Source organism: Capra hircus, chromosome 1, assembly GCF_001704415.2.
Source record: "Capra hircus breed San Clemente chromosome 1, ASM170441v1, whole genome shotgun sequence".
Lineage (NCBI taxonomy): Eukaryota > Metazoa > Chordata > Mammalia > Artiodactyla > Bovidae > Capra > Capra hircus.
In genome coordinates this window covers 82,878,147-82,894,843 of record NC_030808.1, presented here as the reverse complement: position 1 = coordinate 82,894,843, position 16,697 = coordinate 82,878,147, and the positions used below count along the sequence as shown (strand labels likewise).

Here is a 16,697-nt window from a genome sequence, read left to right as displayed (position 1 = left end):
GCTCAATCATGTTTGACTCTTTGCGGCCCCATGGATTGCAGTACACCAGGCTTCCCTGTCCATCACCAACTCCCAGAGCTTGCTCAAACTCATGTCCATCAAGTCAGTGATGACATCCAAACATCTCATCCTCTGTCTTCCCCTTCTCCTCCTGCCTATAATCTTTCCCAGCATCAGGGTCTTTTCCAATGAGTCAGTTTTTTGCATCAGGTAGCCAAAGTATTGGAGCTTCAGCTTCAACATCAGTCCTTCCAATGAATATTCAGGACTGATTTCCTTTAGGACTGACTGGTTTGATTTCTTTGCAGTCCAAAGGACTCTCTCGAGTCTTCTCCAACACCACAGTGCAAAAGCCTCAATTCTTCAGTGCTCAGCTTTCTTGTAGTCTCTTACATCCACACATGACCACTGGAAAAACCACAGCTTTGATAAGACGGACCTTTGTTGGCAAAGTAATGTCTCTGCTTTTTAATATGCTGTCTAGGTTGGTTATAGATTTTCTTCTAAGGAGCAAGCATCTTTTAATTTCATGGCTGCAAACACCATCTGCAGTGATTTTGGAGCCCAAGAAAATAGAGTCTGTCATTGTTTCCCCATCTATTTGCCATAAAGTGATGGGACCGGATGCAGTGATCTTCATTTTCTTAATGTTGAGTTTTAAGCCAGCTTTTTCACTCTCCTTTTTCAAGAGGCTCTTTAATTCTTCTCCGCTTTTTGCCATAAAAGGTGGTTTTATCTGCATATCTGAGGTTATTGATGACTCAGCAGAACTGATACCAAATAGTTTAAAAGCTTTCTGCATACAATATGACATATTGAGAAATGTTAGAATGAGTACCCTTTTGAATGGGTACTTAATTCTCAATAAATTAATCTGAATGAATTGGCTGAAAGAGCAATTACATTGTTTGGATTGCTGAGAACCCTCAACAAACTGTTCATTTAAAACACATTTCTCCACAGCCACCGATCTCACTACAACCCTTTCCACTTCCGACTCTTAGCAGCAGCACAGGAACTTGATTTGGTGACCACGCCCAGGACACAGGCTGCAGGGACTTCGGCCCACTGCAGTGATTCAAGGCAAGGTGTACTCCACATCCGCTGCAACTAGTCAGCTCCACTACTGGCCCCTCCCCTCTGTCACTTCACTGCTGGATATTCAGATCCAAGGTTCTGGGACTCCAAAGCCACTCAAAGACAGCTTATTCCCCTCCCAGAGAATTATTTTCCACACCAAGAGTTTTAGAAAATCCAAAATAATTTTATTCACTTTTTCAGATTTTTGCTTCCACAAGGTGCTCAGCAAACATGCTAAGGCGACAGAATGTCTAGTTGGTCACGACATGCAATGCTGACCATTCAACGGATGACAGCAGTGAGCACGCCCACCTGAGCTACTGGCCCCACGGCACAACCGGGGTTGGTGGGAACACACCGAGCCCCACGGCAATCAGCAACCTGAGGTAGGTCTCTTTACAGTACAAAAACTTCTGCACCAGTGTGAGACACTGATTAGCAAGAGCTGCTTAAAGTCGCGGACTTTGGAGAGAGGAAGAGACTCTGCGGCAACCGCAGGGAGAAAGGAAAACAGACCCACGAAATCCTGAACCCTGTCACTCAACTGTGGGGGTGTGAGGCCAGGCAAATGAAGAAGGACCATCGGGCCAAGCAGCAGTGGGCTCCAGGGCTTGGAACCGACGGTTTCAAGGCGCCAGAGCTCCGTGCGCCGGCCAGCATTGGGAACCTGAGGCAGTGGGACACTCGGGGCAGACTCAATGCTTGCTGAGAAGCAACAGCAGAAAAGAGGACGGCAGGAGGATGCTCCCCCTTGGCCGAGGAAGGGTCTGTGATTCTCGGTCCCGGTGGAGAGGGAGGAGAGGGGTCTGGGACTCTGACCCACTGCTCTCCCGACAGAAGCGGTGAGGTGACAAGAGGACAGAAAGCAGGAGCCCTGAGAATTCACGGTGCTCTGCGCGGCCTCCGTGGCCCCCGCTCTGCCCCACCCCGGCGTGGCTGCTGGGAAGGCAGCAGGGGGGCCCCTGGAGGGCCGGCTACTGCTACACTCCTTCCTTCAGACACCCAGAAATCCCGGCACCGTGAAACAGCCAGCTGGGGAAGAACGCACGCTACCCTTCTTATAGTCTAATAGCAAAACCAGACCTCTAGTGCAGCAGACTGTACAAAAATGATAGAAAGGAATCTGCACTGTTCTTAGCACAGTGCTTATTTTAATATAAAATAAACAGCTTACATTTTCACTGGAAATATAGGCTATGTACAGAATTATATATAGATATAGCTACACGTATAAAGCTTCATTATAGGCCTCTGATACATATATAATAACGGTTCCCTGAACCTTTTAGAGTGCAATTAAGAACAAAAACTAAATTTTGTTTACATGAATATGGAATAAATACAATAATCAAAATAGGACTCTCCCTAAAAGTGAAACACACAAGCCAATCCTGAACTGCTGTGCGATAGATAAAATCGGGAAAGGCAAGGTTTCGGCAGGAGGACACGGTGAGGGGCCCGCCCCAGGCAGGGAATGGCAATGCTCCAAAAAAATGAGATGTGGGCGGCGCTGGGGGAGTTAGCCCTTGACGGCAATCTTGTTCTCTGCAGCAGCAAACATGGCATAGAACCGGGAGCTGTCGTTGGAAAGAAGGACGGATGGGGTGTCGAACTCCACCACCTGTAGAGGAAGGAGAGAGCAACGGAAGGTGACTTGGGGACACTCGGGGTGTCCTATAGGATCCACAGCTCAGAAAGAGGGGCAAAGCCCCAAACCCTGGAGGATGGAATCAACGTGGCAGTTCAGCTAGCTCTGCCATGCCCACCTGGGTTCTCTCTCTTTTTAAAAAACTAACCAGAGTTTAGTGAAGAGAAAATTTAGAGACACCTCCAGAGTGCCTTCACATTAAGTCTCCATTCTTTCAGCCTTGTGTAAGAAGGAATCAATCAAAAGGTCCTATATGCTGCAGAGGGAAGAAACTGCAGCTCAAGTCAAAGGCATACCAAGTAAATGGCATCTTGCTGTGCAAGCTGATCCAAGCCTATGGATGGAAAAGAGTCCTAGTTGGCAGAAAAACAAAAGGGAAGTGAGTATAAGGGTTCAACTCAGTCAATTATCCATTCCCATGATAGACTACTAGGCAGTCACCGGAAATCACACTGCAGTAGAAAACGGAACAGTGTGCTGGCAGAACCTGCCTCCAGACAGAGGCCACATACTCACTCCCCCAGCCTCCCTTGCGGCAGGGCAAAGGTGTGTGACACGACTCTGGCCAAGGAGAGAGAACAGGACATCTCCTGGGATGCTCTTAGGAAAGGCTATCCTGTCCAACAGAGACAGGCATAAGGACAAAGTGTCTTCCTGGGGCTGGCCATGTGATGGTATGAGGTTGGGTGCCAGAGCAGACACCCTGTACAGTAAGAGGGGAGGCAGACACTGGCTCTCTTATGGGACAGGCAGGGTATAGGCAGGTCCACACGGGAGAGCGAGCACAGGAAAGGGCATTTTAGGTAGATGGAACTGTATGAGTAAACAGAGGTGGAAATGCTTAGGGGACCCAAGATGGTTTATAGCCAACAGCACTGAAAGGAAATAGTAGGAAATGAAAAAGCCTGGGGCCCAGTATGTGGGAAAGCTGGGAACAGCAAGAAGTCTGGCACCACTACATGACTGCGAAAAGCAGACGTGTGGTGGCTGGTCTCAACAGCTTTGGAAAAGGCCTGTGAGTGAACTACAAAGTACACATGCTCTCTGACCTAAGTCAAAGTGTTACTGTCCACAAGCAACAAAAGAGCAGGTAGGAAAGCATCATGAGAACCCAACAGGCATGCTCCAGACTCAATCTCTTGACTGCGAGGGCTGCATCCCATGCAAAAGGAACCAGGCTGGAGTCACTGTGGCTGCTTATCTGAATGCTACGAGGGCCATCAGCCCAATCCTGCCAGGGGCCAGTTCTCCTCCCAGACAAGGCCACGTGCCAAACCAAGGTCCCTTGGGGTCTCAGTACCTGCCCCTGGGCCAGCACCATAATCCTATCAGAGCCTAGGACTGTGTGTAGGCGATGGGCAATCGTCAGCATGGTGCAGTCAGCGAATGCTTCTCGGATGGTCTCTTGGATCAGTAAGTCTGTCTCGGTGTCCATGGCAGCTGTGGCTTCATCTAGAATCAGAATCTGTCGGGGAAGAGAGGAGAAAGAGGGATCCAACCAATTCCTTAAGCATTCTAGTTAATCTAGGTTTCACCAAAATGTGTTTTAGGCTTTGAATTTTATATCATATATTGTTTTTTTCTAAATAAGTACACACAAATGTAAAAATACTATTTTGTTTAGAATTGATATAACTTCAAATTCATATGTTTGCCTTGATTTCCACAAATATGTAAAATACTGATCTAACAAACTATTCACCTCACTTGCTCTGTGACTCTGAAGAGTGACTTTTCTGGACTTCCCTTTTCCAGTTTTAACATGAGGGGACTGTATTTGATGGTCTGGACATGTCTTACAGTTTTAAAATCTTTTAAGTCTATGGCTTCCAATACTACAACTACTCACAGGACAGAAACAAGTTGCCCTTGGAAACTGAAGGCTCGAGGCCATCAAAAATAAAAACAAAAAAGCAAACAAAATATCCATATACCCAAATTGTGTCGAGGTTAAACATCTCTGGGTATTCTCTTAAAAAAAAGCCACTGAGTGACGTCCCTGGCGGCTCAGTTGTGAAGAATCCACCTGCCAACACAGGAGACATGGGTTCAAGCCCTGGTACAGGAAGATGCCACACAGCAACTAAGCTCAAGTGCCACAACTACTGAGCCTGTGCTCTAGCACCCAGGAGCTGCAACTACTGAAGCCTGTGAGCCCTGGAGTCCACGCTCAACAGGGTAGTTGCTGTTCAGTCGCTCAGTCGTGTCCTTCTCTCTACAACTCCATGGACTATAGCACGCCAGGCTTCCCTGTCCTTCACCATCTCCTGCAGCTTGCTCAAACTCATGTCCATTGAGTTGGTGATGCCATCCAACCATCTCATCCTCTGTTGTCCCCTTCTCCTCCTGCCTTCAATCTTTCCCAGCATCAGGGTCTTTTTCAATGAGTCAATTCTTCCCATTAGGTGGTCAAAGTATTGGAGCTTCAGCTTCAGCATCAGTCCTTCCAATGAATATTCAAGACTGGTCTCCTTTAGGATGGACTGGTCGGATCTCCTTGCAGTCCAAGGGACTCTCAAGAGTCTTCTTCAACACCACAGTTCAAAAGCATCAATTCTTCGGCACTCAGCCTTCTTTACGGTCCAACTGTCACACCCATACATGACCACTGGAAAAACTATGGCTTTGACTAGACAGACCTTTGTCGGCAAAGTAATGTCTCTGCTTTTTAATATGCTGTCTAGGTTGGTCATAGCTTTTCTTCCAAGGAGCAAATGTCTTTTAATTTCATGGCTGCAGTCACCATCTGCAGTGATTTTGGAGCCCAAGAAAATAAAGTCTGTCACTGTTTCCATTGTTTCCCCATCTATTTGCCATGAAGTGATGGGACCGGATGCCATGATCTTAGTTCTTTGAATGTTGAGCTTTAAGCCATGCAATGAGAAGCCCACACCCAAGCCTAGCAACAAAGATTCAGTGCAACCAAAAAAAAAAAGTGCCACTGGGCTCGGAGCCAAGAATGCCTTTGGACCTCATGCCACAGGCAATGGGGCTATTCTTCCATCTTCCTGTGCTTCTGCTGACTCCCTCCTCTGCCACCCACCAGACTGCCTTACCTTACAGTGACGGAGTAAGGCTCTAGCTATGCACAAGAGCTGCCGTTCCCCCACTGAGAAGTTATCCCCATTCTCCATCACTTCAGATTCAAGTTTCAGAGGTAGCTGAGCAATCTAGGGAGAAAGGAAATAGGGATTAGAAGGGTTAAAGAAAAAAAAAAAACCTAAATTTTGAAAGAAAGAAAACAAAGCTAAATTTTGTAAAAAACCCAGTGGTAAAATTATTCTTAAACAGATGAAAGAATTATTAGCCAAGAATCTGGCTCACTTAGAAAGAACATACAGGTGTGATGATCATGTAGCAGGACCACATTTTCTAGGCCATTCCATACTTCAACTAAACTATCTATTAGTCTCATGTCGTCAAAAAGTCCCAGAAATTCCAATATTTTTTATGTCCTTAAATCCTGTCATTTTTGGTCCTGAAAATACGGTCATGCAATGAGAGATGCGGTAAGCAAAACTACTCTCTTTCTGAAGGCCAAAGCTGTAGACCCATGGCTGTCAAACTTTTCTTCCTATAAACTACAGAACCTGTTCTTCAAATGAAATTGCTTGAAGAAGCTCAATAGGAAGGTCATGAAGGCAGAGCTGCTCTAGTTGAATCTGGGCAGGAGATCCTGGGCTAGTGTGCAGGAGCACAAGAGACCCCACTCCAGGCCAGGGGTAATCTTAGTTCGTGGCCCTTGGAGGGTGCCTGGTAAGTTACTCTGAGAGGTTCATATGCACATTGCATGCTTTCTGTGGACTCAAGAAGTGATAAATCTTTTGCACATATATACATGCTTCAAAAGGATGTTGTACTGTTATGATTAATAAAATAGAACTTGATTTAAAAGCATTACTGAACTCTGAGTGGTTGTCATTAATATCTTCTCAATCAATGGATGGTACAATAAAAAGGGAAATATGACCATGGGAGGGAATAAGAGAGGGGAGGTGAGGATAGGGAAATACCGACTTTTATACCCATTGTGAAATGCCTGGGAAGCCTTGCTCTGAAGCTCTCCTCCACAGACATCCAGGAGGTGGCGGGAAAGGCCGGGCTGGACAGAGGCAGCCAGAGGTGGCTGGGGAATGACCATGGCATCACCGAGTTTCCATCCTTGAAATTCTAGCAAAGTTCTCCCTCAGTTCTTTACTTACACATTCTTTCATGTGTGTCCTTTCTAGGGCATCCCAGATCTGGTCTTCCGTGTACTGGTTGAAGGGATCCAAATTTGATCTAATGAGAAACATAATAGGAATTTCTCAGGGATCCAACACATAAGCAACCACCCTGCACAGGCTGACTGTGGTAAAGGTTTAAACAGTCGGCTCAGACCCCTCAGGCCACAGGTGGAAGCCGAGACGGGCGTGCTGCAGCCTGGCCGTCACAGGAATGAGACTCCCTTTCTTCTTTACAAAACTGTATTATTTTTATTATGTAAATGATACAAGTTAGTTATAGAAAAATTAGGAAATATAGACATAAAAAGTAAAAAAAACCCATATATATATATATAAGATATATAAACCCATATATATATATGATCTTAGCATGTGGGATCTTAGTCCCCCAGTCAGGGATCAAACCCATGTCCTCTGCACCGAAAGTCCAGAGTATTAACCACTGGACCACCAGAGAATTCCCTAAAACCAATATATATTTAATCACTTATCAGATCCTTTGAAACAAACACTGTTAGCATTTTGGCATATATCTTTCTAGATTTCTTCCTACGCATATGCATACTAAAATACATCTCTTATATGTATAAACTAGGAGAAACTCCCTCTCTCTTGCTGCACCAGGGTGAGAGCCCTGTCACTGGGCAGGGGTCTCAACAGCTAGCTGACCAGGAAAGAAGCCGATCCTGCAGGAAGGGGAGGGACAAAGCTAAGCAGAAAGGGGCTCAAGAGGAAGGATTTAACTGGCACCAAAAATCAGTCTGGGAACTGTTCTTGCTTACTATACCAAAAGTATGCACCTCAAGGAGATTAAGATTGACACCAAAACAATAGGACTAGATAGCTCTTAAAGTGTTAAAGACAGGAGAGGAAGCTCTTTGTCGTGGAGGATGAGGTGAACAGGTGACGATGAAACAGATACCGGGTGGAAGGTGGGCTGTAGAATTAATTTTGGGTGTCTTGTCTCGATCTAAACATCACATTTGTGGGTCTAGTAATCTTAAAGATATTAAATATAATTTGCTTTGCTCATAAATTACACTTGAGGTGTGGGAAATAGAAAAACCTTTGGGAGAACTCTAGTTCTGATCCACACTCGTCTCCATGTCTGGGGTGACTAATCTCGGGTATGCAAACACAAGCAGGTCATTACCGAAGAATTCTTTGGAGGAGAGTGCAGGCTGGTACATGCCATCTCTGAACTCCTGGGAGACTCACTAAACAGTCCCACTTTCTCGTGTCCCTTCACACATGTGCTTCCCACCACTTAGAACACGAGATCACTCCCCACCTTTTGACGTGAGAGGCACTGGTAAAAAGCAAGGGCTCTGGAGCTGGACTGCTTGATTCCTTCACAGCTTCTATCAATGACAGCTGTGTGACCCTGGCCAAGTTAGCCTAACTTCTCTACACTCAGTTTCCTTAAGTGTAAGGGATAAAAGAGCAGCTCTTTGGACTTCCCTGGTGGTGCAGTGGATACGAATCTGTCTGCCAATACAAGGGACATGGGCTCGATCCCTGGTCTGGGAAGACTCCACATGCCTCAGAGCAACTAAGCCTATATGCCACAGTTACCAAGTCCAAGTGCTGCGACTACCGTAACCTGAGCACCGACAGCCTGTGCTCTGCAAGAGAAGCCGCTGCAATGAGAAGCCTGCACACCGAAACCAAGACCAGCCCCCACTCCCCGCAACTAGAGAAAGCCCCTGTGCAGCAACGAAGCCCTAGTGCAACCAAAAAATAAAAGAGCACCTCCTCAAAAGGCAGCTGTGGGCACTACAATTCACGCATGTAAAGCGCTTGCAGGAGCGCCTGCTGCAGGCTTGGCAGTGTGTGTGAGAGCTACTAGAACTGCACCATTATTATACTGTTCCTGCTCCTTGGCTATGCCTCCTTCTCATGCTTCAGCTCTCAACTTAGCTGGTGTCTTCAGGAAGTGTCTTCTGGCCCTTCAGGCCTGGACTGGGGGTTCCCCCTGCTCACCCTTATGATGGTACTCGTCACTGTTTCATTTGTCTCTCTCCTCCATTGGATTAGAATCCCTCTCTGGATCTTACTCACTGTTGTAGCCCGGGTATACTGTCTAACATTTTTGTAAGAGTAAGAGCCAACTGGGCTTGATCCCTACTCTGCCTCTTACCATCTGCGTGAGCTTGGACAAGTCACTCCTCGGTCTCCTCACCTATAAAATGGGGAGATAGTGACGTGACACGCCCTGGTAGGTTGCTGTGAACATTAGAGATGTGTAGATACAGCGCCTGGAACATGGTAGACATTTGATGGCTGGTGGCTGTTAAACTGACTGGGGACGTGGTCACTTTAAATGCCTGGTTATACTGTTTAGTGGTTTTGACTCTTATACTCAGCACATTTCCCAAGTGGACACAACAATCCCATGATCCTGAACACCAGGATCCTTCCTATGGAAAGTCTAGATGGGGAAGGCTGACCTCTGCAGGGATGTCATCCAGGAAGAGCCCTCTCAGTTAAAGAAGGCAGTTCGATTTGTTGATAACCTAAAACTGAAATGGCAGACCACAGGCTAAGTCAAAGGAGAATCTCACCCGTTTCTAATCAAAAAGACAAGACTGAAAGACGCTGAAAGCACCTGATCATCCTTGTCCCTCTAACACTCTGGAGTCTGTCTGCACATGCATCAGGGTTGATGAAATCTGTGTCTATGGCTCTCCTCTCCAGCCACCTTTTTAGGGGAACTTTGTTATACCACAGATCAGGGACAGACTCAAACACATGTTCTCCATCCCAAGTCTGGGGGAATAAAAGGTTAATCATTTTCCCCTGATTCAAAACAGACTGGTGGGAATTCCCATGGAGCAAGATTAGCAAGACAATCCTCTGAGAGACATTTATCCAGACAGCAAGGCAAGTTTTCATAATAAAATATTCTCTCTCCTATTTGTGTGGTCTAATATGGACTTCCGCATACTTTTATAGCAGAATTCTTGACCTTGGGGATCATAACAGGGTTCTTAGTCTTGAACCAAAATGCTCAGAGCTCTTTTTTAAAACAAGAGAATTCCCTGGTGGTCCAGTGGTTAAGATTTCCCCTTCTAATGCAGGGTGCATAGATCCCGCATGCCTCATAGTCAAAAACAAAACATAAAACAGAAGCAATATGGTAACAAATTCAATAAAGACTTAAAAAAAAAAGTTCCAGGACTTTTGTGGTGGTCCAGAATTCCTCATCATCCTAGAAGGGGTACCTACTCTCGTGGGAAATCATTGGCTTTAAACAGGGGTTATGTTTAAAGCACCTGAGCAAAGACCATGCTTTGCCTGGTCTCACCCTGCACTGCGTTCTCTATACAGCCACCCCACAGGACTGCATGCTGAAGAGCGGCCTCTGCCCATTACAGAGAGTCAACTCTTCCTCAGGCAATAGGATCTGTGGTTTAGCACCCGGCTGCTCTGATCTGGCTCCTGCTCTGACTGTAGTTCCCATTTAGAGCCAGCAAAACCTCTTCTTGAGTTAGAATCTACCTGTTAGCCAGCTCTGCTAGCTCAATTCCTATTCTGTCTCCATGTATCCAGGTCTAGCCTGACAGCCTGCTCAGGCTCCTAAGGTTTGAGGCCCCACCTTACTCTGGTTCTGTCTCCAAGCCCCAAGCTCCCTGGAACACTGCCCAGTCTCTACTACTGTGATCTGTTTGCCTGTAGAAAATTTGTATTTACCTAAGGCTGGAATTCCCAGCACCAGTAACTTGATAAACTGCTACCTATGGTTTGATACCTCACTTTTTGGATTTCTGGCTTAGCCTGTCACCTACTGCTCAAATCTTCCCTTTCTCTATGTCTTCCTGGAAGGACCGTATAATTTTAGGATTTAGATTTTATCACTTGTTCAGATTCTTCCCAATTCTGCGGAGTCGAGTCCTTTCCACAGAGTTAAGACCTCAATAAATATATGTTCAAGACTGAAGGGTCCATAATACTGGTTTTCAGGAAAGGAATGTGCAGATAATTTCTCTAGAGTTAGTCTAGGAAGTATTCTCTCTCTCTTTTGGCTGTGAGACTTGTGGGATTTTAGTTTCCCAACCAGGGATCGAACTGGGGCCCTCAGCAATGAGAGTGAGGAGCCCTAACCCCAGGACTGCCAGGGAAGTCCCAAGGAAATGTTAATACTGTACACTGATGCCTAGCATCATGGGTTGAAGAGTATGCCCCCAAAAGATAAGCTGAAATTTAATCCTCAGTACCTAAGAATGTAACTTTATCTGGAAATAAATCAGTGTAGATAGTATTAGGTGAGAAGAGGTCAGCCTGGAGTGGTAAAGTAGAGTAGACTCAATCTAGGACACCAGTCCTAGAGAGAGGGCCACATAGAGACAGACAGGGAGGGAACCCATGTGACAATGGAGGCAGAGACTGGAATGATGACTCTACAAGCCCAGCACACCAAAGACTGCTGGCAAACCACTAACACATAGTGGAGGCAAGGAAGGACCCTACCGGCTTCAGAGTACGGCCCTGCTGACACTTGATGTCATCCTTCTAGCCTCCAGGAACTGTGAGAGAGTCAAGTTCTGTGGTTTTAAACTACCCAGTCTGTGGTACACTGTTGCAGCATCCCTAGCACACAAACACATCCAGTAAAACCATCAGATACGTCTCTTAGACAAGCAGGAAGCACACCAGAGTGCAGACCCTGCTCACTGAGCAGCTGCCCCATCAGACTCGGCAGACATGTGGATGGGCTTGACCTTCAACCTCGCCCAGGCCCATCACGCCAGCTGAAGGAGCCCCCAAGACTAAGCCATGGGTTCCAGATATATAGGGAATATTTATGTACACCAGCAGGTGTTGCTGTTTAGTCTCTCAGTCATGTCTGACTCTTTGCCACCCCATGGACTGTGGCCCTCCAGGCTCCTCTGTCCATGGCATTCTCCAGGTAAGAACACTGGATGGGTTGCCATTTCCTTCTCCAGGGGATCTTTCCTATCCAGGGATTGAACCTTTGTCTCCTGCATTGCAGGCGGATTCTTTCCTGCTTGAGCCATCGGGGAAACCCCAGCAGGCGGTATACCTACACATTAAGGCAGACCAGACTGATCTCAACAGGGAACTCAATCAAGAATGGAAAAAACAAAAACACATCCTCATTACAGTGGCCAGATGGTCCTGGTCTGACCCACAAAAATGAAAGCAAGCAAAGTTACGTATCCACTGCATCAAGTACTCAGCTGGGTGGATGGACAGAAAGAAAATCTGAGAATGAAGGTTATTTTTAACAGTCAGAAGTCCTGGAGTCCTATGTTGCCCAAAGTGTATTTTCATCTTTGGTTTTTTATATTTTATTTTTAGCAATATTCTAAGCTCACCTATTGACAACTACCAAATACGGTCAAGAGTATCTCCTGAGGGGAATGAAGATACAGCAATCCCTTCCAGGCACACAGAAGACTCCATGCTGAACCACACTGTCCTCTGTCCATGTGGGCACCTCCCTGTAGCCTTGGGATTTCAGGGTAGGAGACTACGGGACCCTCAGATCTTCTGACAGGAAGCTAAAGGAAAGCTCAAAATAGTCATTCAGAAATATGGACTGATTTTGGCTTTTAGTTAAGAGTAGAGCATATGAAAAAGACTAAAGAGAAGAGCAGAGTTTGTGTGACAATTTTTCTCAGGAAAGGGGACAGAGACCTACTGCAAATCTGAAAGCAGATAATGAAATTTTAAAGATACTGGAAAAAGAAAGGTAACTAACGGTCAAGACGCCTGAGGAAGCAGGCCCAACCTTAGTGCTTGGAGAGACAGGGTTACCTCTCAAGGTTATGACTGAGGAGGGTGTGGTAGGAACTTCAGGAGACAACACAGCAAGTATGGTGAGGAAGAACCCAGGCTCTGAGCCAAATAGCCCAGATTCAAATTCTTAGCTTTGGGCGAGTTATTTAACCACTTTGGGCTTTAGCTTTTTCACCTATAAATAGGAATGATAATAGTACCTACCCTCATCAAATTTTGAGCACTTTAATTTTGATAAATTAATACAATTTAAGTGCTTAGGACGGTAGGCCACATAAATCCTTAATAAGCTTAGCTAATACTATTGTTATTGTTGTTCTTTAGAGTAGCAGTGTCTGGTGCAGCGTGACTTTTTTTTTTGGCCATGCCACAGCTTGCAGAATCTCAGTTCCCGGACCAGGGACTGAACCTGGGCCCCAGGAGTGAAAGCCTAGAATCCTAACCACTAGGCCACCAGGGAACGCCCCAGAATGATCTTTTCCTTCTTTTAAAGACAATTTTAAAAGACCAGTTTCAGGTTCACAGCAAAATTGAGATGAAGATACAGAGATTTCATATAAAATCCCAGCCAGAAAGACTTCAACAAAACTTAGATAACATCTAGTGTTCTTCATAGTTATCCTAGATTTACCATTACTTGCTGACATTGAGACTAGAAGCTTTTGGGGATTCCTTGATTCCACAGAGACTCAGATGTCAAAAAAAGTAAAAGGGGGCCTCTTACACAACAAAATAATAAAAAGACAAATGAAAAACCTTGAGATTCTAAGAACTGCTTCAAATTTGGAGCAGCTTCCATTTCTTCTAGAGCACCACGTGCTTCTGCCTGAAGGTGTTTTGGCCCGGAATGAACCAAAGCAGAGGTGGATCAGCTGTGGGCTCGGGTATCTTTGTTGTGATTTTGAGTTGAGAGCTTGAGATATTCCTCAAAAGTGGAAAAAAATAAAATAAAATGGGCAAGTAGAAAAGGAGAGAAAGCATCTGAACAGGAAGAAGTGAGAACACTGCTTCCTGATAATGGATGGACGCTAGGTAGAGAGGCTCCCAGTGATGAGATGCGCTCATCCCCGGTGAGGAGACTGAGACGCAGAGACACACCAGAGTGACAGCTGAGGACAACTAGTCCCTCTGAGGGGCAGACTAACCACCAGCAAAGCCAGACTGCAGACAGTCCACAAGGATGGAAAGCGAGGGTGGAGGCAAAGAGATGGGCTTCCTGAGACCAGGAAGCATAGGTCCTCTGGGAAAAGAAAAGTAGTGCCAGGACTATGAAAGAGGGAAGGTCAGCCAAAGTATTTAGGTCTGGATGAAAACGGACCTCTCTTCATGGAGATAATCATCAGAGCAAACGGCAGAGGAAAGTACTGGCTGGCCTCAGACAGACAGGAGCCCAGACACAGGAGCTCAAACCCAGACAGCTGGATGAGGCAGGCCTGGATGAGCTACTGGAATGGATCGGATTAGGATGAGCTATTGGAAAGGGCTAATCCAGGGAGGGGTGTGCCCCTAAATGATCTGGTCTATGATTTATCGATATTTGTATGCAGAACAATTCAGACATTTTTATCTTTCGAGATTCTGAGTTTTGTTTGTCCAATTTTGGTTTTACCTTGAATTCCCTTCTGATACACTTTAACTGCAAGTTGGAATCTCCAGGAGACGTACCCACCCCAATGCTGTTTAAAGGCGGTGGAGATACAGTTCCAAAATTTGGAGTCTCTAGAAGGTAGCTGGAGAAGGCAATGGCACCCCACTCCAGTACTCTTGCCTGGAAAATCCCACGGACGGAGGAGCCTGGTAGGCTGCAGTCCATGGAGTCGCTAAGAGTAGGACACGACTGAGTGACTTCACTTTGACTTTTCACTTTCACACACTGGAGAGGGAAATGGCAACCCACTTCAGTGTTCTTGCCTGGAGAATCCCAGGGATGGGGGAACCCGGTGGGCTGCTGTCTATGGGGTCACACAGAGTCAGACACAACTGAAGCGACTTAGCAGCAGCAGCAGCAGGAGGTAGCTGAGGGAGCAGATGATCTAGCCTGCCCTTGCCTTGGGAAACTCATTACAGGTCTTCTAATTTTCTAAGAACAGCAAAACAATATCAAACACTGGATATTCTTTGGGATCTATGAGAAACTTGAGAGGATAAAGGAAAGGTAGAAGGTCTGGGATTGAATCTGTCCTCAGTGTCTACTAATGACCTAAAAAGTCAAAATTCCAGTAAGCAGAAAATGTAACTTATATGATTTCCTAGGTTTGCACAGCTGACTGACTAAACAGTGCTCCAAGCTCAATGACTAAAAACTCAGGCAGCAGCACACCAGCTACTGAGCCTGTCCATCAGGTGGCAACACGCCTCTGGAGCTGGTAACAAACGGCCCCGACTCCCAAACAGGCTGCGCTTCCACAATGTTCCACAAACAGCAGCCAGCAGATCAGTTCTTAACCGTTAACTCCAGAAGCCAAGTCACAGACTTAAATGAAGTGCTGTAAAAATGTGAAATGAACACTGATACTTCTTGGTAGCAGCATATTCATGGGAAGTCTATAACATGTCTTACTTTCTAGTTCTCTTCTAAATGGTGATTTTCAAAAAATAAGAAAAATTTTTTTTTTTGTCCTGAGCCAAAAAATCATTAGGCCAATTTTATTCTCAACGGCATTCCTACGGCACCTAAAAATAGAGATTTACAGGAAAGAAGAGCAGATTTGGTAATATCTCTCAATTTCTTAACTTTAGACTTGAGTCTTCAATAAATTCTAATTCTCTTTGATGTTGCTTGTTTGACCTTGTTATTTATTTACCCAAAGGGAATGATTAATCATCATCGAAACTGCCTGCAAAAAAAAAAAAAAAGAAACTGCCTGCAATTTGGGAGACCAGGGTTCAATCCCTGGGTGGGAAAGATCCCCTGGAGAAGGGAATAGCAACCCAATTCAGTATCCTTGCCTGAAGAATTCCATGGAGAGAGGAGCCTGGTGGGCTACAGTTCATGGGGTTGCAAAGAGTCAGACATGACTGAGTGACTAACACTTTCATTTATCATCATCAACAGAGCCAGTCTGTACTATACAAATTCACAAGTGATTTAGAGAAATGCCAAAATAAACACACCCAAGAGTACTGACCCCACATAAATATAGGTAAGAATTCAATTTATCTACCGAACCTCCTCAAATCAGTGAGTTCAAATGCCATTTCTAAAAGTGGGGGGGGGGGGGGATGAGTCTGTTTTAAAGACAATTCTGAACACTGTGGTTATTTGAAATTAAATTGGTACCTTTTCTTGGAAGCTGCTAAAAAGTAGAGAAAATGACAATATCACTTTTAGAGCGATTTTAAAAAAGAAGTGCTATCTAGGTCAACTATATGGTTGAAGCTATTTTTATTTAGAGAGTCAACTTTAATAGAAATGAACACAAATTATGGGAACCCATTGTTTTTAGGAGGCAAAAGCTTAAGGCTAGCCTGATAAAGCACAGGAAAAGACAATGGGGTTAAACATATTTCCTTAATAGTTACTGTTATAACAGGTCGAGAAAAGAAATGTTTTCTTTGGCAATCTGGAAGATTTCAGAGAGGGACATCATTCCAGAGTAAGAACCAAAAGTTTGCAGAAGATACTAGAAAATGAGAAACCATGAGTAGTAATAATGCCTGAAAACCATGGAGAGAACTGCAACTCTTGAGTGTCCCTAGGAGAGAGGACAGCGAGGGATGATGGTGGCTGCTTCCATGCACAGAATGCTCGCCAGCCTCCACGCTTCTATAAAATTTGTACAAATTCATTCAATCATCACAACAACAGATCTTAGTAACATCCCCATTTCATGGAGGAGGAAACAAACTTAGGAGTGGCTAAGTAACTTGTCTGAAGACAGACAGTCCAGATCTGTCTGACTTCTTACCATCCCGCTGCAAGGCTCCCGGGTCCTGCTTAACTAATGAGGTGACTAGTACTGTGGAGCTGCTCTTCCTGC

The 16,697-nt window shown here is 45.3% G+C and overlaps 1 protein-coding gene across 6 annotated transcripts in view; it reads right to left on the bottom strand.

The window, feature by feature from the left end:
- Nucleotides 1,244-16,697, bottom strand: part of ABCC5 (ATP binding cassette subfamily C member 5) — an 82,751-nt gene continuing 67,297 nt past the window's right edge. For 5 of the 6 annotated variants that reach the window (XM_005675201.3, XM_018047353.1, XM_018047350.1 and 2 more), the window contains 4 exons: nt 6,931-7,009; nt 5,785-5,898; nt 4,029-4,193; nt 1,244-2,701 (listed from right to left, as the gene is read on the bottom strand). In XM_005675201.3, the coding sequence (XP_005675258.1) occupies nt 2,600-2,701; nt 4,029-4,193; nt 5,785-5,898; nt 6,931-7,009 (460 nt within the window). In that variant the 3' untranslated portion in view covers nt 1,244-2,599. The remainder of the gene's footprint in view (nt 2,702-4,028; nt 4,194-5,784; nt 5,899-6,930; nt 7,010-16,697) is intronic. The other variant, XM_018047362.1, reaches the window with a different exon arrangement.